General features: G+C 44.0%; 1 protein-coding gene across 1 annotated transcript in view; it reads left to right on the forward strand.

Annotated features, from left to right (window-relative positions):
• Positions 1–14462, forward strand: part of sgcb (sarcoglycan, beta (dystrophin-associated glycoprotein)) — a 29677-nt gene extending 15215 nt beyond the window's left edge. The window contains exons 4-6 of the mRNA XM_070863039.1: positions 1199–1390; positions 10449–10580; positions 12516–14462. Coding sequence (XP_070719140.1) covers positions 1199–1390; positions 10449–10580; positions 12516–12719 — 528 coding nt within the window. The 3' untranslated portion in view covers positions 12720–14462. The remainder of the gene's footprint in view (positions 1–1198; positions 1391–10448; positions 10581–12515) is intronic.
• The last annotated feature ends 10513 nt before the right edge of the window (positions 14463–24975 follow it).

Genomic DNA, 24975 nt, shown 5'->3' on the forward strand with positions numbered 1-24975 from the left:
CGGCGACCCGATCAGCTCCTCGGCGAGCACCCCACTTTCTGAAATCCGGAAATACCTGGGCTCGGGTGTTTCCGGATTCGTGACGTCAGAAAGATGTTCCAAAGTCCGGAAAAACGCGGAATCCGGAACGGCCTCGGTCCCAAGGGTTCCGGATTCGGGACACTGCACCTGTGGAACCCATGACATATGTATATGTGGTCAGCTAAAATTGCAACACAAAAGGTTTATTACAACTCCATATTGATGAAAGCGTTTTATAATAAAATTGTGCTGTGGACAGTATAAATAATGTACCTCCTGACCACTGACTAGCTAAGTGAGAATATGATTATTATTGATTCCATAGGTATTTGTGATAGTAACTTTTTTTTAAGTAGTATCTAACCTGTAAGAGAAGCATGTACATTTTTAACAGGTGTAAAAGTATAAGACAGAAGCTTTTGAGTAAACATCAGTAATAGTGGAAATGTGATTGTCCCATTATAATAAAATGTACTTGTACAATTAATGCAGCACAGTATGAGTGAACATATTTGGTACTTTCCAATTTAGCATGCCAAATCATTTTTTATGCATAAGCCTATTTAAAAAAAAAAAAATCCTACATCTTTATTAAAATGTGCAGGCATACACTTTGGACACACAAACCTTTAAACACAACCAGTTGTAAGAATTATTGTAAGTACTATGTCATCTGTAATTTGTGTAATGTTAAAATCGAGTAGCTAACAATGCAAAATGTTTATTTTTTATAGTGCAGCTTATTCCTGAAAGTGGGCACCTTTTTTCTGTTTTTAGCTTCTTTGTTCCACATACCATTCCTCATCTTTGGAAAGAGAGGGGAGAAGGTAATTGACCTGCTTCCCTATCTCTCCCAATTATGAAGTACATAAGAGTAGCTTGGGATGTTTTCTTTCCTGTCCTGTGTGGAAGCGTCTGGCTTAAACCTGCTGCCTCTTTCCGACAGCACAGCTGAAATTGAAAACTCATCTTGTTGGAGCAAGTCTTGTGGATCCAACCCTAAGATCTGCTCCTCTGTGCCAACCAGGCACATGCTTATTTAGGTTATTTATTTGGTAACTTGAAGGGTGGCAAAGAAAAATAAACCTGGATGCGTTCCCATGCAATTCTTGTTCGTGTTGTATATTAATGCCCCAATGGATTCATAATCATAACTTTTGTTTCTATTCCCCTTTAGGTGGTGTTTCAGCAGGGAACAACCAAGCTCAGTGTAGAGAAGGACAAAACCTCCATCACCAGTGACATTGGCATGTCTTTTGTTGATCCCCGGACCCAGAAAACTGTGTTCAGCACTGACTATGCTACCCATGAGTTCCATTTGCCCAAAGGCGTGAAGACACTGAATGTACAGAAGGCATCCACAGAAAGGGTTAGTGTTCAACATGTTAGGTTTTTTCAATGTAAAATATATCATGCTATCACACAAGAGCTGCTATTTTATAGTGAGTATATCACCCTGTGATTTCATAATCTAGCCACTGAGCTCCCACAAATCATGCAAAATGCTGTCTGAAAATTGTTTCATCTATTTTTCTTTCTCCATAATGGAAATTTCTACTGACCAAAATCAGGGTTGAAACAATTCAAAAATTTAAAATGTTTATTTCACAATAGCATGATTAGAACATGATTAAACTGTATTTACTAAATTGTCTTTTATATTTCACACTACACCCGAGGATCATGCTAGAGAGCAAAGATAACACCCATCATCATTTGTGCACCACCTACCCTCTCCTTAAAATGCTCTCTTTACCTCAAAGAACAAGAGTGAGAAGCTCATGGACTTCTCTAAGATAGAGATGATCCATTCAGCTGGCTCTGTTGCTGCCCGCCCTAGATCTAAATCCCAGTTTATTGCTAGTTTCTTCCCCAGGCCCTCTCTGATACATGGGGGATATGATTCATGCTCATCTCGTTCACAAGAGCCATCCCCTGCTCCTTTTTCCTCTTTCCCAAAAAACTGGTGATTACTCAACTTTCCTTCCTGCTGACATTTAAATGATTCTTTCTTCTCATACATTGATCTCCCTAAAACGAAAAGAAAGAAAGACTTGGATTTATATAGCGTCTTTCACGACCACCAGATATCTCAAAGTGCTTTACAGCCAATGAAGTACATTTGGAGTGTTGTCACTGTTGTAATGTAGGAAATACGGCAGCCAATTTGCGCACAAGCAAGCTCCCACAAACAGCAATCTGATAATGACCAGATAAATGTTTTTGTTATGTTGATTGTGGGATAAATATTGGCCAGGACACCGGGGATAACTCCACTGCTCTTTTTCGAAATAGTGCCGTAGGATCTTTTACGTCCACTTGGGAGAGCAGGGGACCTCGGTTTAATGGGCCCAAGTTTCTGCCCTCTGGAAAAACGGCACATCTCCATAAGGTGTGTTGACTTTCTGGAATAAAAAGGGCGCCGAAAACTTACCTTGTGATTCTCCGGTCTCCTCAGGACGTCTTTGTGCTTGGCATGGCGCAACACAAGGAGTCGGGGGTGGAGCCAGGTGCAGGCGCTGAAAACAGTGCCGGGACCTTTGCACATGTGCGCTAGAGTGCGCGCGCATGTGTAGTAGCTCCTCACTCCCGAGGCTGTGTGGGAGGGGCCCGACCCTAGACCTGGCCGAATGGGCTCCCGGGCGAAGATCGGGATTCAGACCTTCCTCCTGTTCAGCTCCCTTCCCCCCACCCCGCCCTGTTCAGCTCCCCCCTCCCTCCCACCCCCCCCCTCCTCGTTCAGCCTTTCCACCCCGTCCTCCCTCTTCTGCTCCCCGCTTTGGTGGTGGGGCCAACCCACCCGGCATCTCGCTGGGGGCTGGCCCTGCCCAAAGTGTCGGCGGCAGCGGCCATTCAGCCTCTCCTCCTCTCTTTCCCCCCTCCCTCTCCCCATCTCTCCCTCCCCCCCCATCTCTCTCCCTCCCCCCCCATCTCTCTCCCTCCCCCCCATCTCTCTCCCTCCCCCCCATCTCTCCCTCCCCCCCCCATCTCTCCCTCCCCCCCCCATCTCTCCCTCCCCCCCCCCATCTCTCCCTCCCCCCCCCATCTCTCCCTCCCCCCCCATCTCTCCCTCCCCCCCATCTCTCCCTCCCCCCCCCCATCTCTCCCTCCCCCCCCCCCATCTCTCCCTCCCCCCCCATCTCTCCCTCCCCCCCCCATCTCTCCCTCCCCCCCCATCTCTCCCTCCCCCCCCATCTCTCCCTCCCCCCCCCATCTCTCCCTCCCCCCCCATCTCTCCCTCCCCCCCATCTCTCCCTCCCCCCCCATCTCTCCCTCCCCCCCCCATCTCTCCCTCCCCCCCCCATCTCTCCCTCCCCCCCCCATCTCTCCCTCCCCCCCCCATCTCTCCCTCCCCCCCCCATCTCTCCCTCCCCCCCCATCTCTCCCTTCTCTCCCTCCCCCCCCATCTCTCCCTCCCCCCCCCCCATCTCTCCCTCCCCCCCCCCCATCTCTCCCTCCCCCCCCCCCCATCTCTCCCTCCCCCCCCCCCCATCTCTCCCTCCCCCCCCCCCATCTCTCCCTACCCCCCCATCTCTCCCTCCCCCCACAATCTCTCCCTCCCCCCCCCCATCTCTCCCTCCCCCCCCCCCATCTCTCCCTCTCCCCCCCCCCTCCCCCCATCTCTCCCCCTCCCCCCCCCCCCCTCGCTGTCAGAAACACAGACACTGACAGAGACAGAGAGACACTGGTTGTGGTGGGTTTGGGGTTGCTGTCCCAGCACGCTGTTGGAGGGCTCCCGCTGCTGCAGTAGGTGAGTAGAAACGTAATTTTTTATTGATTTAAAAAAAAAAATGTTTTTTTACATTTTTTTTGATTGATTTATTGGTTGATTTATTGATTTATTTATCATTTATTATTGATGATGGCTCTTTATTTGTAAAAGTGAAGTGTTTAATGTTTGTAAACCACTCTTTCCCCATCCTCCCTATCTCGTTCCCTTACTCCATTCTAAGTTAGTTTGGAGTAAGTTTGCGCTGCCTAAACTTGCAAAACAGGCGTAAGTGGCTGGACACGCCCCCTTTTGGGAAAAAAAATCTATTCTAAAATGAAACTGTTCTAACTCACTAGAACTGGAGCAAACTAAATGCCGAGAATTGCAATTTCTAAGATGCTCCATTCTAAACTAGTTGCTCCAGAAAAATAGGACCAACTCAGGCCGAAACTTGAGCCCAATGTCTCATCCGAAAGACGGCACCTCCAACAGTGCAACTGGAGTGTTAGCCTAGATTTATGTACTCAAGTCTCTGGAGTGGGACTCGAATCCATAACCTTCTGACTCAGAGTCGAATGTGCTCTCCAGTGAGCCACGGCTGAGACTACTATCAACTCCATCTTAAAGGGAAAAAAACAGCCTTTTTCCTTCTTTCTTGCAAACAACTGCCCCATTTATATCTTCCTTTTTTCACCAAAGACCTTGAACATGTTGTTGCTTCCCAAATCCATGCTCATATTTCCCGCAACAACCTGATTGAAACTTTCCATTTAGGTTTCTGTACCCCGCAGCATGAAAAAAACCCTAACCAAAGTTATGAATGACACTCTCTGTGACTGTGACCATAGTGCATTGTCCCTCCTTGTCCTCCCTAAGCATTTGATACAGTTGATCACACCATTCTCCTCCAGCATCTTTCCTCCATTGTCCAACTTGGCAAGACTACCCTTGCTTAGTTCCACTCTTACCTATCTATTCATAACCGGAGCATCTACAGTCTGCATTGTGACCTCTAGGGTCCCCCAACGATCCTTCCTTGCAATCTTCCTCATCGACATTCTGCCCCTTGGCGACATCATCCACAGCCATAGGATCAGCTTCCAAATGTACGCACTTGACACCCAGTTCTATCTCTTGACTTCTCCACTGCCTCTGCTGCCTGGCTGGTTGTCTGACAGCTAGTCTTCTATGACCTTCAATTTCCTCCAGCTAAACATGGAGAAGCAATTGTCATTGTTCCCCAGTAGAAACTTGGTACCTTTGCCACTGACTCCATTTCCCACCCATCGATGTTTCAAGGAGTCCACAACCTCGACATCCTATTCAACCCCAACAGAGCTTCTGGCCCCATATCCTCTCCAACACAAATCCTGCCTACGTCCCCCTCCATAATATCGGCCACTGCACCCCCCCCCCCAGAAAATCCGGCCTTAGTCCATCTGCTACCAAACCCTCATCCGTATCTTTGTCACCTTCAAAGTGACACTTGGGTTCTGCCTCAACAACAACTTTTATTTATATAGCGCCTTTAATGTAGTAAAACGTCTCCAGGCGCTTCACAGCAGTGTTACAAGTCAAAACAGATAAATTTGACACCGAGCCACATAAGAAAAAAATTAAGGCACATGACCAAAAGCCTGGTTAAGGGTTTTAAGGAGCGTCTTAGAGGAAAGAGAGGCGGAGAGGTTTAGGGAGGGAGTTCCAGAGCTTAGGGCCCAAAATGCTGAAGGCACGGCCACCAATGATTGAGCAGTTATAATGAGGGATGCTCCAGAGGCAGAATTTGAGGAGCGCAGACAACTTGTGTTGTGAGGCTGAAATAGATTACAGAAATAAGGAAGGGCAAGGCCATGGAGGGATTTGTAAACTAGGATGAGAATTTTTAAATTGAGTTGTTTAACTGGGAGCCAATGTAGGTCAGCAAGCACAGGGGTGATGGGTGATCTTGATTTGGTGCGAGTTAGGACACGGGCTGCTGAGTTTTGGATGACCTCAAGTTTACGCAGTGTAGAATGGGAGGCCAGCCAGGAGTGAGTCGGAGTAGTCAAGTCTAGAGGTAACAAAGACATGGATGAGGGTTTCAGCAGCAGAAGAGCTGAGGCAGGGGTGGAGGCGGAAAAGGCAGTTTTTAGTTATGCCGCACTTAAAAAGATTTTCAACCAGGTTCCTTAGTAGGACAGAAAGTAGCAGATGGATCCAGCTCTTAAAGAGCAGCAGCTGATCCAGCAGAAGCTATGGCATCTGCACGCATTATAGTATTTCTTTCTGATACTCCGAGTATTATCTTCTGATGGTGCAAAAATCAATATTAATAGTCACTTGTAACAAATTTTATTTTAATATTTTATGTAAATTAAACCTGTTGCAACATAAATTATTTTGATGCCAAATTATGAATTGCAAAACTCTTCAGAATGCTGGAAGTTTCACAAAATTTCTTCGGGAGCCCTGCCTCCAAACTGTCCATAGGAAGAAATACATTTTACACATATTGGAGCTCACTTCTACCTTCATTAAATTCTACATCTATCACTGAAACAATTACATTTTTGTGTACTTTATATTTTCCCTATAATACAGCTGAATGGAATATTGGGTATAACTGCAGCTTAAGTCATAAGTTCAGGTGGTACTGCAATCGCACTGTAACTACTTTTCATATGTCAGGCTATTAGGTTTCAGTTTTCACAGAAAACAGACACCAGTAACAATCCTGAAATCCAATCTAATAAAATGGAATTTACCTTCTGCAGCCACCCTGAAGCAATGCATTTTGTTATAATTTTAAAAACCTCGTCGTCTTCAGTAGTCTAGTAGAAATAGGCCTAGTACCTCAAGTCTCTCCTCAGAACTATAGTTTCCCATCCTAGCATTATCTTTGGTAAATCTATGATAATGTTTTCTTTGGCTTTAATGGCTTTCGTGCACTCAAAATCTCTCAGTACTCTAACTGTAGCGGACTCATGTTTTACAAATTTATCATGACTTCTTTATTCTCCTATTCTATGCCCCTATTTATGGGCCCAAGTTTCAACAGGAGTTGCTCCGTTTTTTTTTAGAGCAACTAGATTTTTTGGAGTATCTTAAAAATCGCAATTCTGCTCATTTAATTTGCTCGTGTAAGTGAGTTAGTTAGGTTTTTTCTTAGTTTAGTTTTTTTTTTCAAAAGGGGGCGTTATCAGCCACTTACGCCTGTTTTGGCCATTTAAACAAGTTTAGACAGCTAAAAATTACTCCAAACTAACTTAGGCCAGCGTTTGTGGCCACACAGAAAAATCTTGCAGTGTGTTAAGAAATCAGCACAGGCAGCCAGAGATAGGGGGAGGGAAGGGAAGTGAGAGGACCTTGTAAAGCACTAAACATCTTCACAACAACATTAAAGAAGCATAAGTATATTTAAAGCACCAAGCACTAAACAAAGCAGTACATTTAAAGCACCAAGCACTAAACAAAGCACAAAAATAAGCATTCAATAAAAAATACAAGGAAGCTGAGAGGACTTGCACCTAGCACCAAGACTTACAAAGCACTAAAGAACTAGATTAAAAATGGATTGGTAAACTAGCAAATACATTATAGCAAGTCCTGTAAATAAGAGTTTTCCAAAGAATATTTTGACGAGCAGGTTTATTTTATCCACTGAAGCACAGTGTGTTTTATTTCCTTGCAACAAAGGCACCTTTATCATAAGGTTACAAGAATGTTTTATATGACAAACTATTTATTTTTTAGAATTTTATATTCTAAATCTCTGTTGTTTGTCTTGTTTGGTCTTTAGCTCCAGTCTGACAGGCTTTGTTGTTAGATTTGGCTTGCACTACCTCTCCCAAGATCTAACAATAAAGCTTTGTTTTTTAAAATATTTGCGGATGCAGCTTCTGGTTTGTAATGTTAAAAAAAAATGTTCATGGGGAGGGGAATTTAATTTATCCAGAGCAATGTAACTTTTCTTCTTAAATGTGAAGCCGTTGAGCTAGATTTACATATTTATGATCTAGATTAGTTTTTTCCAATTCCATTTTTAACTCTCAGCAATAATCTGAAAATATTATAACCCAACATTATGACTTGCTTGATTTTGGGGTTTTATTTTGGACTGAGCATTTATGTTAGACAAAATTATGCACATTCAAGAACTATGTACTCCAGCAACCGTGCCAGAGGATTTCTGCCAGCGTGTTGATAAAACACCTTAATGGTCAACCCTCAAGTACTTTGCAATATGTCAACATATTTTCAATTTTACTTACAAATACAGATATTCTGGTAGCTAATCTGGCCGCCGATGAGGGAGCCCATTCGGCCAGGACTAGGGGCAGCGTGCTTCGGGCCACTTCCACGCAGCCTGCAGAGCACACGCAGAGATTGTGGGGGCGAGGAGCTACTGCACATGTACGCACACTCTAGCGCGCATGTTTTCAGTGCCGGGACCTGGCTCCGCCCCCCACAGCTTGTGCTGCGCCATGCCAAGGCCTGCGACGTTCCAAGGAGCGGGGAGAATTCCTAGGTAAGTTTTTGGCACCGTTTTTAGTGTAGAAAGTTGCCGCACCTCACAGAGGTGCACCATTTTAACCAGGCGGGGCGGGCAAACTTGGCCCAAAAAACTATAAATACTGTTGCGCTTTTTTATGTCTTTATCTACCTGTATTTCCATTTTCAAGGAACTATGTATATTCGAACCCCCAGGGCTGTTGCTTTTCATCTATACACCTCAGCATTCCTCCAATGAATGTACACTCCAATTTCTGTTTTTCCTCTCAAAAGCTATTAGCTCACATCTATCCATATAAAATTGCATCTGCCCATCCTACTAAGCCACTTGACTTCCTGAGCTCTTTTATAGTCATCCTCACTGTTTACCAGACCTACTTCTGTGTTGTCAGTAAACTGAGATTGTGTACATTATAACAGTGACTACACTTCAAAAGTACTTCATTGGCTGTAAAGCGCTTTGGGACATCTTGAGGTAATGAAAAATGTTATATTAATGCAAGTCTTTTCATTGTACCCAAATCCAAATTATATATTATATACATTAAAAAACTCATGTGGGGCATAAACACCAGTATAGACCAGTTGGACTGAATGGCCTGTTTCTGTGCTATAGACTCGATATAACTCGATGTAAAGGTGGATCCAGCACTGGCCTCTGGAGCACATCACTTCCAACCCTTCTCCAATCTTAGTAACACCCATTTACTCTTTGAAGAAATTGTTCAAATAATAAAAACATAAACCAGAATTAGAAGTAAATGCTTAATATCAGGTATTGACACACTTTATATTTTGGATGCACTTATTTGTACTGCAAAAATGACCACCATGCTCCACCCTTTGTCTGTGATTCGTCCCCTTGGAGGATAAGCCACACCCTGAAGTTTCACTGGAATGTGTAACTGGAACCGCCCATCCCAAGGTCTCACTGACTTCGCAAATTGTAACTCGATCCACTTTGACTTCCTGAAGTGACAGAGGACAGAGCTCCCCAGAAGACAGCAAGGTCCAGCCAAAGTGCCTACCCCAGTCCAAGTAAATCCTCCCCCAGCCAAAGTCCTGTACCCCAGCGCAAGTGCGTGCCTTCCCCAGTCAAAGTGCCTTACCCCAATGCAAGTGCATCCTCCCTGCCGCCTCCTCCCCCCCCCAACCCACCATAGACAGGACAGGCATTGCGTACGAATTGTTAACCTGGATATCATCCACTCCCATGATGTCCCTTATATAGGGGATTGGAAGAACATGATCCGTCTTCCCTGAGAACCCTCTCTCCCCTCCGATTTCCCCCCCACCCCCCTCCGCCCAGTCTCCGGTCTCTCCCGCCAGTCCCCTGATAGGGGCCAGGGTCAGAGCGGGGGAGAGAGTCGGGGCCTGAGTGGAGGAAGGGAATCGGGGTGGGGAGAAAGAGAGCAGAGTCGGAGTCAGGGAAGGGGTGGAGAGAGTCGGAGTATGAGCTGGGGAAGCAAGGAGGGGTGTGGGGGAGAGGAGAGGATTCTCGGTCCTCAGGTCCTGCTTCTCGGCACCCTGTAGAGGGAATGATTCCCGTGGGGCTGGGAGGGGGAGGGGCGGAGCTTGACAGTGGTGGGGCTTGACAGACGCACGTGTCAAAAAAGGTGCAGTACAAATAGTTACACTGTTATATTTTCTCCACAACACATAATGTAGCTGTTTTTGTTCAAAAATCAATTTCCATTTCACCCATGAAACCTCATGCTGTAGATCTATTTCTGTGGTAGTCTTGATACTCGTGGTTCGCTCACATCCCTGCATTTCACTCATCGCTGTACTTACATGTGTCCATTGCATTGATATTCAGATAGTGTGTATATATAGACGGGTATGCATGCTGTTTATTTTCATATGACATTTGTCATTCATGAGGTATGGTCTGTCCCATGAGTATCATATTTATTGATATATTTCTGCTTATCTATTTATGGGATTTCCAGAATAGAGAAAGGGGATTCAGTTCAAATTCTTTAGTTTGCTAGCTGGGACATTGTATTAACGGGGTTTTTTTTTAATCCTGTACTTATAACAGCAGTAAACATTTCTGCTATAAAGCAGAATCTGAAAACGAATACCATGAGAATAAAATCTTGTGGAATTTCTACAGTTAGTAACTAAATGAGATGTGAACATTTATATCATTGCTGACATTTGTTGACATGAAAAGTTCAATATCATTGACTGAAACAAATTAAATAATTCTTATTTCTAGATAACAAGCAATCATAGCACTGATCTTCAGATTCATGCTGGTGGCCGTGTGATTGTGCGTGGAAATGAAGGTGTCTTTATCATGGGCAAAACCATTGAATTTCGCATGAGGGGTAATCTGGAACTCAAGGCTGTGAGTGCAAAGGTCGTTGGTAACATTGTCGAGGAATCTATGGAACACAGTAGTGCTCACAAACTTTTAACCAATGGCCGCTCCCCTTTTTCTTCTAATTGTGTTCTTGGAAAACATTAAAAATAAGTGTTATGCACTTTTTAGCATCTCCTCTTACGAAACAAACAATATTCATTTGTTTGCCCGCCCGCCCCCTCCCTCTCGCCCGCCCCCTCCCTCCCTCTCGCCCGCCCCCTCCCTCCCTCTCGCCCGCCCCCTCCCTCCCTCTCGCCCGCCCCCTCCCTCCCTCTCGCCCGCCCCCTCCCTCCCTCTCGCCCGCCCCCTCCCTCCCTCTCGCCCGCCCCCTCCCTCCCTCTCGCCCGCCCCCTCCCTCCCTCTCGCCCGCCCCCTCCCTCCCTCTCGCCCGCCCCCTCCCTCCCTCTCGCCCGCCCCCTCCCTCCCTCTCGCCCGCCCCCTCCCTCCCTCTCGCCCGCCCCCTCCCTCCCTCTCGCCCGCCCCCTCCCTCCCTCTCGCCCGCCCCCTCCCTCCCTCTCGCCCGCCCCCTCCCTCCCTCTCGCCCGCCCCCTCCCTCCCTCTCGCCCGCCCCCTCCCTCCCTCTCGCCCGCCCCCTCCCTCCCTCTCGCCCGCCCCCTCCCTCCCTCTCGCCCGCCCCCTCCCTCCCTCTCGCCCGCCCCCTCCCTCCCTCTCGCCCGCCCCCTCCCTCCCTCTCGCCCGCCCGCCCCTCCCTCCCTCTCGCCCGCCCCCTCCCTCCCTCTCGCCCGCCCCCTCCCTCCCTCTCGCCCGCCCCCTCCCTCCCTCTCGCCCGCCCCCTCCCTCCCTCTCGCCCGCCCCCTCCCTCCCTCTCGCCCGCCCCCTCCTTCCCTCTCGCCCGCCCCCTCCTCCCTCTCGCCCGCCCCCTCCCTCCCTCTCGCCCGCCCCCTCCCTCCCTCTCGCCCCCCCCCTCCCTCCCTCTCGCCCGCCCCCTCCCTCCCTCTCGCCCGCCCCCTCCCTCCCTCTCGCCCGCCCCCTCCCTCCCTCTCGCCCGCCCCCTCCCTCCCTCTCGCCCGCCCCCTCCCTCCCTCTCGCCCGCCCCCTCCCTCCCTCTCGCCCGCCCCCTCCCTCCCTCTCGCCCGCCCCCTCCCTCCCTCCCTCTGCCCGCCCCCTCCCTCCCTCCCTCTCGCCCGCCCCCTCCCTCCCTCCCTCTCGCCCGCCCCCTCCCTCCCTCCCTCTCGCCCGCCCCCTCCCTCCCTCCCTCTCGCCCGCCCCTCCCTCCCTCTCGCCCGCCCCCTCCCTCCCTCTCGCCCGCCCCCTCCCTCCCTCCCTCTCGCCCGCCCCCTCCCTCCCTCTCGCCCGCCCCCTCCCTCCCTCCCTCTCGCCAGCCCCCTCCCTCCCTCCCTCCCTCTCGCCAGCCCCCTCCCTCCCTCCCTCTCGCCAGCCCCCTCCCTCCCTCCCTCTCGCCCGCCCCCTCCCTCCCTCCCTCTCGCCCGCCCCCTCCCTCCCTCCCTCCCTCCCTCTCGCCCGCCCCCTCCCTCCCTCCCTCTCGCCCGCCCCCTCCCTCCCTCCCTCCCTCTCGCCCGCCCCCCTCCCTCCCTCTCGCCCGCCCCCTCCCTCCCTCCCTCCCTCTCGCCCCGCCCCCTCCCTCCCTCCCTCTCGGCCGCCCCCCTCCCTCTATGCCGCCCCCTCCCTCTTGCTTTTACTGGAGCTACTGGGGGTGTCTTGGTGCGCAGATTCAGAAAATAGGGAGGCCAGCCCTAAAAGTTTAAAATTTTAATTTTTAGAACGTCTAGATTTTGAACAAATACTTGAGGGTTTGGCTACTGCAAGGCATTGCACTGGAATGTTTAATTACAAAATCCTTTTTCAGTTTTCAAAGGCAAGTCTATGCTTGAAGCTGTTGACCTAATGTTCTATTCCAATAAATGTTAATAATGCAGAGTTATAATTTTATTTTCTTAGGTAGACAGTATTATTCTTAATGGGACTGTGATGATCAGTACATCACGGCTTCCAAATTCATCGACTGGCGAGTTCCTGGTCGACGATGGCTGGGAGCGCTACAAACTCTGCATGTGTGCGGATGGAACACTCTTCCGAGTCCAAGTGAAAAACAGAAATACAGGATGTCAAACATCCAATAATCCCTGTGGAATCATGCACTAAGGATGTCAATCTACAAGAGAATGAGGAATGAAGGGAATGGCGATAGTGTGTTATCATATATCTTTAAAAAAAATCAAAAAGTCAGGTCAATTTAATGCAGAATAATCACTATTAACCACCCCAATATAGCCACTGTCACTTGTGGCCCGAGTGCCTGATTATTGTAATACCTAACAAAAAAGCTAAGCTAAAGGAGTTTGCTATTGTCCAGCAGGTCGAAACAATGGCATTCGGTTAACACTAGGAAAGAAACTAAATTGGGTGGACAAAGTCTACATAGTATTTATGTATTTTACAGATTTAAAAAAAGATTCCTATAAAGTGAAACCCATAGTTAAAACTACAAATAAATTAAAGTTCCATTCTCACTCAAAATTTTTTCCTAAAAATTGTAATTTACTGAAAATGGAATAAGTATATTAATCTAATACCAATAATAAACTGAACACTACGTTTACCTTTGGATTTATAAAACTGGCTCCACCATATCATTTTACTTCAGAGTTTGTCAACAAGTATCATGTAATGTAATGTAAGGAATTTGTGTAAAATCGTAGTAATGTTACGCAATTTATATTAACTGTGGAATTGGACTAGGATTTTTCCATTTCTATATGTTAAAGCCAGACAATGCAGTTGTCATTAAAAACTGAGAAATGAAACTTACTTTTATTATGTGGTAGATTTCCCCAAAAAGCTATGTATTAATAGTTCAGATGGAAAATAGCTGTGTCAATGGGGAATCTCATTTTAACATCCTGTTTGGAGAGATCATGTATCTAATTTTGTTATTATTCTATGTACTTTACCAATATGGTTTATAGTGTAATTTTTAATCACTGCATAGCAAATCCCAAACTACAATATTGTGGTAAAATTTAAAGAGACTGGCTGGAGATTTTCCACCTGTGTCGTTGTGAGCCTGTGATTTTTGTCCAATTAATTTTAACGAACAGAAAAATCATGAGCTGGCGATTGCACAGTAGAAGATCCTGAATTAATGCGTGTTCTTTTTGCCCACCTTAAGTAAGCTTGCAATCAGAGGGGGGCGTGCTTTATAGCATAACAGGGTCATTGCTCCATTTTTAGACTGCAGAAAATGGGCAAGTGTGGCCTTTTATAAACTTGCATTTTTGGCAGAGTTATCTTAATTATCTTAAACAAGATAATTTGGCAAAATGGATTCTCATTATCCCCATATTCTAATTTTATTGTAATTAATGATGCAGAAATTGAACTTAGCTGGTGGCCCGGGTGGTTCGGAGACTTGTGGTCCTGGGTCTCTACATGAAGGCCTGCATAGAGACCCAGGACCTCAAATCTCCGAACCTCCCAGGGATGTAGGCGTTTCGCAAGCGTGGGCCGGCCCAACCAATCAAAGCAGGGGTATTCCCATTCATACTTGTGGCGAGCTCCGTATATACAGAATCACTAAGTATGAATGGGAATACCAACCCCCGCCCCCCCCCCCCCTTCCCAAATACTTAAAGTAAATTTTTAAAAAACATCACATTTTCAAAATTAATCAAAATGGAATGTAATTATTTAAAACAAAATATTAATTTTTTGATGCCAATGATGGCTATATAAAATTTTATAAAGATTTTAAAAGTAAGGATATTAACGTAGTGTTTTTTTTCAGATAACTACTTACAAAGCAGTATAATTTATATTAATACTCAGGTTTTATTCCAACTACTTTATTAGGTTTATTTTTTATTTATTCTTGCCTTTCAAATATATATTGGGGCTGAATTTGCAGCCCCTATGGGTGCGTACGAGGTGCACACGTGCCCTTAGAGGCCCCGCAAGTTCCGGGTTTAGACATGCACTGCGCATGCACCTAAACCTGGAACTTGCGATCTGTCAAGACGTACGAATCTTGCTGGAGAGTTGGACTATTTGCCTAACTTCTGCTCAGTGAATGCCCGTGAAATTCTTATTTTTATTTTTTGAAAAATAAATTTACATATTTTAACAGTTCCAAAAATAAACTCCTTATTTCACAGGTTTTTAAATGTTTCAATTATTGGAAAAAAAAATATTTTTACATTTTGTACTTAAAAGTCTTATGCTGATAAAAGCAGGTCTTACTTCTCATCAGGTGTAAGAATTTCACGGGCATTCACTGAGCAGAAGTTAGGCAAATAGTCCAACTCTCCAGCAGTGAATGCCCATTTCTGTTAGATTCGTACGTCTTGACAGATCGCAAGTTCCAGGTTTAGGTGCATGCGCAGTGCATGTCTAAACCCGGAACTTGCGGGGCCTCTATAGGCACGTGTGCACCTCGTACGCGCCCATAGGGGCTGCAAATTCAGCCCCAATATGTATTTGAACGGCAAGAATAACTAAGAAATAAACCTAAGTAATATAAATTATACTGCTCTTTATGTAGTTATCTGAAAATAACACTACGTTAATATCCTTATTTTTAAAATCTTTATACATTTTATATAGCCATCATTGCCTAATTCTATGAGTTGAAATTCTGAACTTGGGCTAGTCAGAGACGTTTTGAATTATGATTCTTGTTTGTGCATGTTTTAAGATAAGCTAAAGAAATGTCCCACCTTTCATTGACTAAACTAAAAGTCAAAACATGCTTGCTGTCTTTTTGCATGCCTCATTGCTCACAGAACCTTTTGTAGTGAAAGAAAATGGCAGTTAGTGTTAAATAGTTTTTTTTTTCTAAGGGCTTTCCAATTAAAAATTGGAACAAACCTACTTGAAATATTTTAAAAAGAGAGAGATTTGTGACTGAAAATCAAGTACAAGTCTTTGGAGAGAATGTTAATAACTAGTCATTTTAGGTAACTAAACTATGGAGCTACAGTGGTTATTCACTGTGCAAAATAACCATAGTCCTATAACCTGTTGAGATTTATAGATAAGATTCAAACAATGGAAACAAAAGAAAATGGAAGAGAGCGTAACCAAATCGAAAGGCTAAGATTTAATCCCGAAAGGTTTTCAGTGAGGACAGTCACCACACACATTAGTTGCTTGGTGCACCCATGGTCCCGACCTCAACAAGCACCTATTACCAACTGAAAAAAAGAACAAAAATTAAATAAAAGTTATCACTAAATTCGTGTACATTTTTTTTTACATAAGTGTTTGTTGGGCTTTATGCTTGTAATTTGACAGCATCTAAGCTACTCAATGAGCTTCCTCATTTGTAATCACTCCTGAGTATCTATTATTCAGTATTATATGTGTGTATCTTTTTAACAAAATGTAATGTAGCTATAATGGTGCAGCTTCTTCACTAGTCTCTCCAAGGTCAGTGTTACATTGAATGTTTTGTCACAGTGGTGACTTTTATTTGGCAAACTAATAATTACTTGTTAAACTGATTATTCACAATTATTGGTACCAAGTGTTGAAAACTAGCAACTCATAAAACAGTTTATTACAACAACGCAATAGATCATAAGTTTGATCATGCAGTTTTACATATAACAACCAGCATAGTTTACTTTATATTTGATTTTGACTTCATTGCAAATTGCTTTTTGTTGCAATGACATTGTATGGAGTTTTTAGCCCTTGTTGGCATATTTATATAACTATTTAAAATATATTAGCTCTGTGATAATATAATGTTGCATGAAGTAGGGAATTTTTGCTTTTACAAATTCTGATATAAAATGACAGATGAATTCCAGCTAGTACTAGAGTTTGTTCAAATCATCTAACCTTGGAGATGTGTCTGTGTAATCAATTTGAAAAAGGCTATTTGGCTTTTATCACCCATCCTTTTTTTTCTATGAAGACTGTAAAGTGTTTCTTCAGTTAAGTTTAAAGAGAAAGTGTCAACACTGATGCCTCTTCTAAATCCTATTTGTTAATTGATTTAATTTCCTTTTTCCCTTTCTCTTAATATTTAAATAAAACTACCCTGGAAGGAGTTGCTATGTTCGACACTAAATGGGAGCTGAATTTAATTGTTAATTAAACTTCCACATACATAAATCATTTTTTAAATGGCGAGAAATATGAATAAAACTAAAAAAACATACTAATCTTGAGACTTAAATAGAAAAAAGGGTGGTGTAGAGATCTCAACACTGTTGAAAACAAACAGCATATTTTGTAATACACTGTCATTAAAGTGATAAGACTGTTAGTTTAACATGCTGAGCAATAAGTTCTCACCATGGCATCATTGAGCACCACTCACATTAGTTAATAGTTATTATCTTACAAGAGCTATGACAATATAGGAAAAGTGTTGGACTTACAATGGATGTATTATCATGCAGTACATCTCACTTGAGATCGTTTAATTTACATTACAATTGTAGGAAACCTTTTTTAATGTATTCAGTTTACAAACCCAAAGAATTGCCAATTTAAGTATTCAATGCTACTCTCTTTGCTTATTAAACACTATTTGTTTGAAGAATAGTCTCGGAGATTTACTGTGTCAGAGTATGTAGGATTCTACTTTGTGTTTCTTTTGGTTTTACAAATACATTTATATTTAGTTAATCATAGTAACCTATTAACACCCATATATGAAATATTTCATTTAGACTTTGGCCCATAGTTTTGGTCACGTAAAGTGTAATATATTGTGAAAATGGCATGTAATAATTTACTTAAAACCACTATTCAGATTTCACAGAAGTCTGTTGAGATTTCTACTTTGACGTTAACTTTTTCAGAAGCTCATTTTTTTCCATCGTCCGATAGATTGTCTTACACAGCATGATGTATTAGTGTTGTATCACATCAGATAGTTGTGTGTAAAATGCCTTTTATTGAACACTAACTTGACATGTTAGGATTAAGCAACTCAGCTAACGTGTCCCTGGACATGTGATTAAGAAAAGTGAGGAAGATGGAGGTAAGTAAGGAAAGTAACATTTAAAATGAAAATGTTTTATAAAGCATTTTGTGGATATAATTCTTTATTGATTTCTATTTAGATGTCAAACACTGCAGAAAATGGTGGTAAATCAGAATTGTATCATCATTTGTAAAATTAAATGGTGGATTTTTAACTTGCTGCACAGCCATAAAACTGTCGTTGCAGGTCAACTAATGTTATAGAAACTGCTCCATTTTCATAGAAACATCGAAAATAGGTGCAGGAGTAGGCCATTTGGCCCTTCGAGCCTGCACCACCATTCAATAAGACATGGCTGATCATTCCCTCAGTACTCCTTTCCTGCTTTCTCTCCATACCCCATGATCTCCTTAGCCTTAAGGGCCACATCTAACTACCTCTTCAATATATCCAATGAACTGGCATCAACAACACTCTGGCAGGGAATTCCACAGGTTAACAACTCTCTGAGTGAAGAAGTTTCTCCTCATCTCAGTCCTAAATGGCCTACCCCTTATCTAAGTCCCCTGACTCTGGACTTCCCCAACATCGGGACCATTCTACCCTCATCTAACCAGTCCCGTCCCGTCAGAATCTTGTATGTTCCTATGAGATCCCCCTCATCCCTCTAAACTCCAATGTATAAAGGCCCATTTGATTCAGTCTTTCCTCATATGTCAGTCCTGCCATCCCGGCAATCAGTCTGCTGAACCTTCGCTGCACTCCCTCAATAGCAAAAACGTCCTTCCTCAGATTAGGAGACCAAAACTGAACACAATATTCCAGGTGAGGCCTCACCAAGGCCCTGTACAACTGCAGTAAGACCTCCCTGCTTCTATACACAAATCCCCTAGCTATGAAGGCCAACATACCATTTGCTGCCTTTACCGCCTGCTGTACCTGTATGCCAACTTTTAATGACTGATGAACCATGACACCCAGGTCTCGTTGCACCTCCCCTTTTCCTAATCTGCCGCCATTCAGATAATATTCTGTCTTCACGTTTTTGCCACCAAAGTGGATAACCTCACATTTATCCACATTATACTGCTTCTGCCATGCATTTGCCCACTCGCCTAACCTGTCCAAGTCACCCTGCAGCATCCTAGCATCCCCCTCACTGCTCACACCGCCACCCAGTTTAGTGTCATCTGCAAACTTGGAGATATCACACTCAATTCCTTCATCCAAATCATTGATGTATATTGTAAAGAGCTGGGGTCCCAGCACTGAGCCCTGCGACACTCCATTAGTCACTGCCTGCCATTCTGAAAAGGACCCATTTATCCCGACTCTCAGCTTCTTGTCTGCAAACCGGTTCTCTATCCACGTCAGTACATTACCCCCAATACCACGTGCTTTATTTTTGCACAACAATCTCTTGTGTGGGACCTTGTCAAAAGCCTTTTGAAAGTCCAAATACACCACATCCACTGGTTCTCCCTTGTTCACTCTACTAGTTACATCCTCAAAAAATTCCAGACGATTTGTCTAACATGATTTTCCCTTCATAAATCCATGCTGATTTGGACCGATCCTGTCACTGCTTTCCAAATGCGCTGCTATTTCATCCTTAATAATTGATTCCAACATTTTCCCCACTACTGATGTCAGGCTAACCGGTCTATAATTACCCGCTTTCTCCCTCCCTTTTTAAAAAGTGCTGTTACATTAGCTAACCTCCAGTCTATAGGGACTGATCCAGAGTCGATAGACTGTTGGAAAATGATGACCAATGCATCCACTATTTCGAGGGCCACTTCCTTAAGTACTCTGGGATGCAGACTCGGCCTTCAATCCCATCAACTTCCACAACACGATTTCCTGACTAATAAGGATATCCTTCAGTTCCTCCTTCTCACTAGACCCTCGGTCCCCTAGTACTTCCGGAAGGTTATTTGTGTCTTCCTTTGTGAAGACAGAACCAAAGTACTTGTTCAATTGGTCTGCCATTTCTTTGTTCCCCATTATAAATTCACCTGAATCTGACTGCAAGGGACCTACATTTGTCTTCACTAATCTTTTTCTCTTCACATATCTGTAGAAGCTTTTGCAGTCAGTTTTTATGTTCCCGGCAAACTTCTTCTCGTACTCTATTTTCCTCTTTTAAACCCTTTCTTCTCCTCTGCTGAAATTTCTCCCAGTCCTCAGGTTTGTTGCTTTTTCTAGCCAATTTATATGCCTCTTCCTTGGATTTAACACTATCCTTAATTTCCCTTGTTAGCCACGGTTGAGCCACCTTCTTTATTGTATTTTTACTCCAGACAGGGATGTACAATTGCTGAAGTTCATCCATGTGATCTTTAAATGTTTGCCATTGTCTATCCACCTTTAAGAATCATTTGCCTGTCTACTCTAGCCAATTCACGCCTCAAACCATCGAAGTTGCCTTTCCTTAAGTTCAGGACTCTAGTTTCTGTGTCACGCTCCATCTTTATAAAGAATTCTACCAAGGGGCCTCGCACAACAAGATTGCTAATTAGTCCTTTCTCATTACACATCACCCAGTCTAGGATGACCAGCTCCCTAGTTGGTTCCTCGACATATTGGTCTAGAAAACCATCCCTAATACACTCCAGGAAATCCTCCTCCACCGCATTGCTACCAGTTTGGTTAGCCCAATCAATATGTAGATTAAAGTCACCCATGATAACTGCTGTACCTTTATTGCATGCATCCCTAATTTCTTGTTTGATGCTGTCCCCAACATTACTATTTGTTTGGTGGTCTGTACACAACTTCCACTAGCGTTTTCTGCCCCTTGGTATTCCATAGCTCCACCCATACTGATTCCACATCATCCAAGCTAATGTCCTTTCTTACTATTGCATTCATTTCCTCTTTAACCAGCAATGCCACCCCGCCTCCTTTTCCTTTCTGTCAATCCTTCCTAAATGTTGAATACCCCTGGATGTTGAGTTCCCAGCCTTGGTCACCCTGGAGCCATGTCTCCGTGATACCAATTATTTCATACCCATTAACTGCTACCTGTGCAGTTAATTCGACCACCTTATTCTGAATACTCCTCGCTTTGAGGCACAGAGCCTTCAGGCTTGTCTTTCTCACACACTTTGCCCCTTTAGAATTTTGCTGTAATGTGGCCCTTTTTGCTTTATGCCTTCGGTTTCTCTGCCCTCCACTTCATTTCCATTGTAATTAATGCTAGTGGTAAGTTGAAAATCTACCCCATGATCTTTAGTTTTTTCTAATTAGAATAACTACCCACGTGACCTTTTACTATAATTTATTGGGGATTTTTAGTGAGCATCATGTATGTGTATGCGTAGACCAGTTCATGTTAACACAATAAAATACATTTTATCTTAAGTAATGGGCTAGAAATTATATGCTAAAAGTATTCATCTTAATCACGAGTTGCTGAAAGTTTTTTTTCCTGCATTTTCTGACATCCTGCAGAGAAAACCCAAGGTCATAGGGTTAATAAAGGCAGAGAGTGGGTTTCTTGGAACAAGTTGTTATGTAAACCATTTCAGTACAGCAGCATATTTTGGGCAGAAAGAGCACTTGGAACACACATATTGTATATTTTAAAGGGTAGCTCAAGTCACTAAATCTGATCGAGTACAGTGATGATGGAGACTATGTGACAGATAGGCATATAATGCCATTAAGGAGGAAAGTCTGGAAGCTTGCTAACGAGCCTCCAGGTTTAAATTGGGTGGTTTGATCAATAAATCACCTGGACGTTGCTCAGGGAAGGAACAGGCTTTACGTGTCAAATGGCCTTAGTTCATTCTTTGCTTTCTTATTTGACCAGATTTCAATTTTGAAATACCAAGACACCTTAGATTAAAGGGGTGGGGTGGAAAACACTCTGGGGCCAAAATTGGAGAACTTACCGCCAACTGCCCCCAACAATCCTCTCGTCAAACCGCCCAGTGCCACTTTTGTTGTGGCCTGAAGCGGGCGGGAGGGGAGAGTCGCCAGGAAGCGCCTGCGACGTCAGCGGACAGCCAATACGGGTAAGTACACTCCCGCCCGCCGAGATGCCATATTCATGCGGGCGGGAGTTGGCAGGACGGCGGTGAACCGCTGGGTGCAGGCAGCTCTGTCCTCAACTGTAAGTGTGAAGATGCTGTAAAAAAAAAGGTTAATGAAGTTTATTTAAATTATTTCTTTACAGGTACTTATTTGGATAGGGTCCCCTGAAAGTCGTCAGATGTTTTTTTTGTTTTGATGCTTTTTATTTTTAGTTCTTCAAATTTCCCTGGGCCCGACTCTGTCCTTGGCGGCACTTGGGTGGCAAGCGGCTCTGCCGCCGAGAATAAGAGCTCCCGCCGGCTGCCGGCCAGATTTGCCGACCTTCGAGGGACCTGGGTGATGAAAATCGCGGCCAAAGAACCGTCAGGGACCTCGGCGGTCCTTTGGACGGGCGGACGTCTTCATCAATTTCGGGCCCTTTCAGTTCAGGTTGGATTACTTGTAAAAGAGTAGCAATAATTTCCCATTTTTGTTTAAATATATAACTCTTAATTTATCTCCATTTCTGATTCTCCTTTACTGTATCTTAATTGCATTTCTGTTGTTTTTTCCTTTTAACGCTTACCTATGCAGCTTTGTGCTTTTCTCAGAAGTTTATTCAGAATTTTGTTCTGTATGTTTTCTTTGTGTGAGATTTTTGGACGACTTTCTTCATTTGAATTTCCCTTTTCTCCTATATTTTTGTCTGTGATTTCCTTTTCTCAATATCTACCTTTTTTCTAATTAGACTCTGTTCCATGCTTTCCCAGTGCCAGAATTGCCTGAGGGGAGTCGATGCTTTCCCTATGCCCTTGGTGCTGCTAAAGCCAGTAGAGTTGTGCTGTAATAGTACATTGCATGGTGATAGACCAGTTAAAGTTACATTATGTTAAGGATACAAGAATAATCTCGCTTCCCAACAACATTGCTTAACTGGATTTGAAATTGCACTGATTCAAGTTGGAAATGTTAGGGGTGAGGTTGGAGTTGAAGCATTACTGTAGCGCAGGTAGACACACATGATGGTGGGGGGGGTGGAGGGGGGGGGGGGAGAAATCTGCCCTTTCTGGAGTTAATATTCCTAGCCAAACCAGGTGTGTGTTGACCTGATTGTCCAACTTGTTTAAAATTATTTTCTTGATTTGTAATGTATTTAAGGTAGATTATAGTCAATAAACAGTCTTGTATGTTAGAAAAAAATTCTTAAAGGAATATATAACGAACCATGGGGCTAAATTTCCATAGGGTTTTTTATTCAAATGTATTAACTTTATTTAAAAGCACTTGGAATATATTTTAAATATATTCAAGTGCTTTGACAGAAATTTACAGCACAAAAGGAGCCCATTCTGTGCTCGCCGAAAAAGAGCTATCCAGCCTAATCCCACTTTCCAGCTCTTGGTCCGTAGCCCTGTAGGTTGCGGCACTTTAAATGCATATCCAAGTACTTTTTAATTGTGATGAGGGATTCTGCCTCTACCACCCTCTCAGGCAGTGAATTCCAGACATCCACCACCCTCTGGGTGAAAAAAGTTCTCCTCAACTCCCACCTAATCCTTCTACCAATTACTTTAAATCTATGCCCCCTGGTTATTGACCTCTCTGCTCGTAGAAATAGGTCCTTCCTATCCACTCTATCTCGGCCCCTCAATTTTATACACCTCAAGTAGGTCTCCCCTCAGCCTCTGTTCCAAAGAAAACAACCCCAGCCTATCCAGTCTTTCCTCATCACTAAAATTCTCCAGTCTTACATAAGAACATAAGAAATTGGAGCAGGAGTAGGCCTGTTGTCCCCTCGAGCCTGCTCCGCCATTCAATAAGATCATGGCTGATCTGATCTTAGCCTCAACTCCACATTCCTGCCCGCTCCCCATTACCCTTGACTCCCCTGTAGTTCAAAAATCTTTCTATCTCCACCTTAAATATATTCAGTGACCCAGCCTTCACAGTTCTCTGGGGTAGAGAATTCCAAAGATTCACAAGAAGAAATTCCTCTTCATCTCCTTTTCAAATTGGCGACCCCTTATTCTGAAACTATGCCCCCAAGTTCTAGATTCCCCCATCAGGGGAACATCCTCTCTGCATTAACCCTGTCAAGCCCCTTCAGAATCGTATATGTTTCAATACGATCACCTCCAATGAGTTTTAATTTACATCCTGCTATAAAAAATTAACTGGCAAAAAACCACAGATTTGGCAAGTTAAATTTTAATTTTTAGTTTTTATGGCATAAATATTCATACTTGTTTCCTGACTCATGAAAGTTGGAAAGAAAAATAACTTGCATTTATGTAGCGCCTTTTATGACCTTGGGATGTTCCAAAACTCTTTGTAGCCAATGAGCTACTTTTTTTGAAGTGTAGTCACTGTTGTAATGTAGTGAAACACAGAAAAGCACTTGAGACTTGTTAGAATATTTTAAAATGGTTTAAATGCTCAGAATATCATAAAAACATAGAAAATAGGTGCAGGAGTAGGCCATTCGGCCCTTCTAGCCTGCACCGCCATTCAATGAGTTCATGGCTGAACATGCAACTTCAGTACCCCATTCCTGCTTTCTCGCCATACCCCTTGATCCCCCTAGTAGTAAGGACTTCATCTAACTCCTTTTTGAATATATTTAGTGAATTGACCTCAACAACTTTCTGTGGTAGAGAATTCCACAGGTTCAGCACTCTCTGGGTGAAGAAGTTTCTCCTCATCTCGGTCCTAAATGGCTTACCCCTTATCCTTAGACTGTGACCCCTGGTTCTGGACTTCCCCAACATTGGGAACATTCTTCCTGCATCTAACCTGTCTAAACCCATCAGAATTTTAAACGTTTCTATGAGGTCCCCTCTCATTCTTCTGAACTCCAGTGAATACAGGCCCAGTTGATCCAGTCTTTCTTGATAGGTCAGTCCCGCCATCCCAGGAATCAGTCTGGTGAACCTTTGCTGCACTCCCTCAATAGCAAGAATGTCCTTCCTCAGGTTAGGAGACCAAAACTGTACACAATACTCCAGGTGTGGCCTCACCAAGGCCCTGTACAACTGTAGCAACACCTCCCTGCCCCTGTACTCAAATTCCCTCGCTATGAAAGCCAACATGCCATTTGCTTTCTTAACCGCCTGCTGTACCTGCATGCCAACCTTCAATGACTGATGTACCATGACACCGAGGTCTCGTTGCACCTCCTTTTCCTAATCTGTCACCATTCAGATAATAGTCTGTTTCTCTGTTTTTACCACCAAAGTGGTTAACCTCACATTTATCAACATTATACTTCAGCTGCCATGCATTTGCCCACTCACTAACCTATCCAAGTCGCTCTGCAGCCTCATAGCATCCTCCTCGCAGCTGACACTGCCACCCAACTTAGTGTCATCCGCAAATTTGGAGATACTACATTTAATCCCCTCGTCTAAATCATTAATGTAGTGTAAACAGCTGGGGCCCCAG

The sequence above is a fragment of the Pristiophorus japonicus genome, chromosome 2 (genome assembly GCF_044704955.1).
Source record: "Pristiophorus japonicus isolate sPriJap1 chromosome 2, sPriJap1.hap1, whole genome shotgun sequence".
Taxonomy (NCBI): Eukaryota; Metazoa; Chordata; class Chondrichthyes; family Pristiophoridae; genus Pristiophorus; species Pristiophorus japonicus.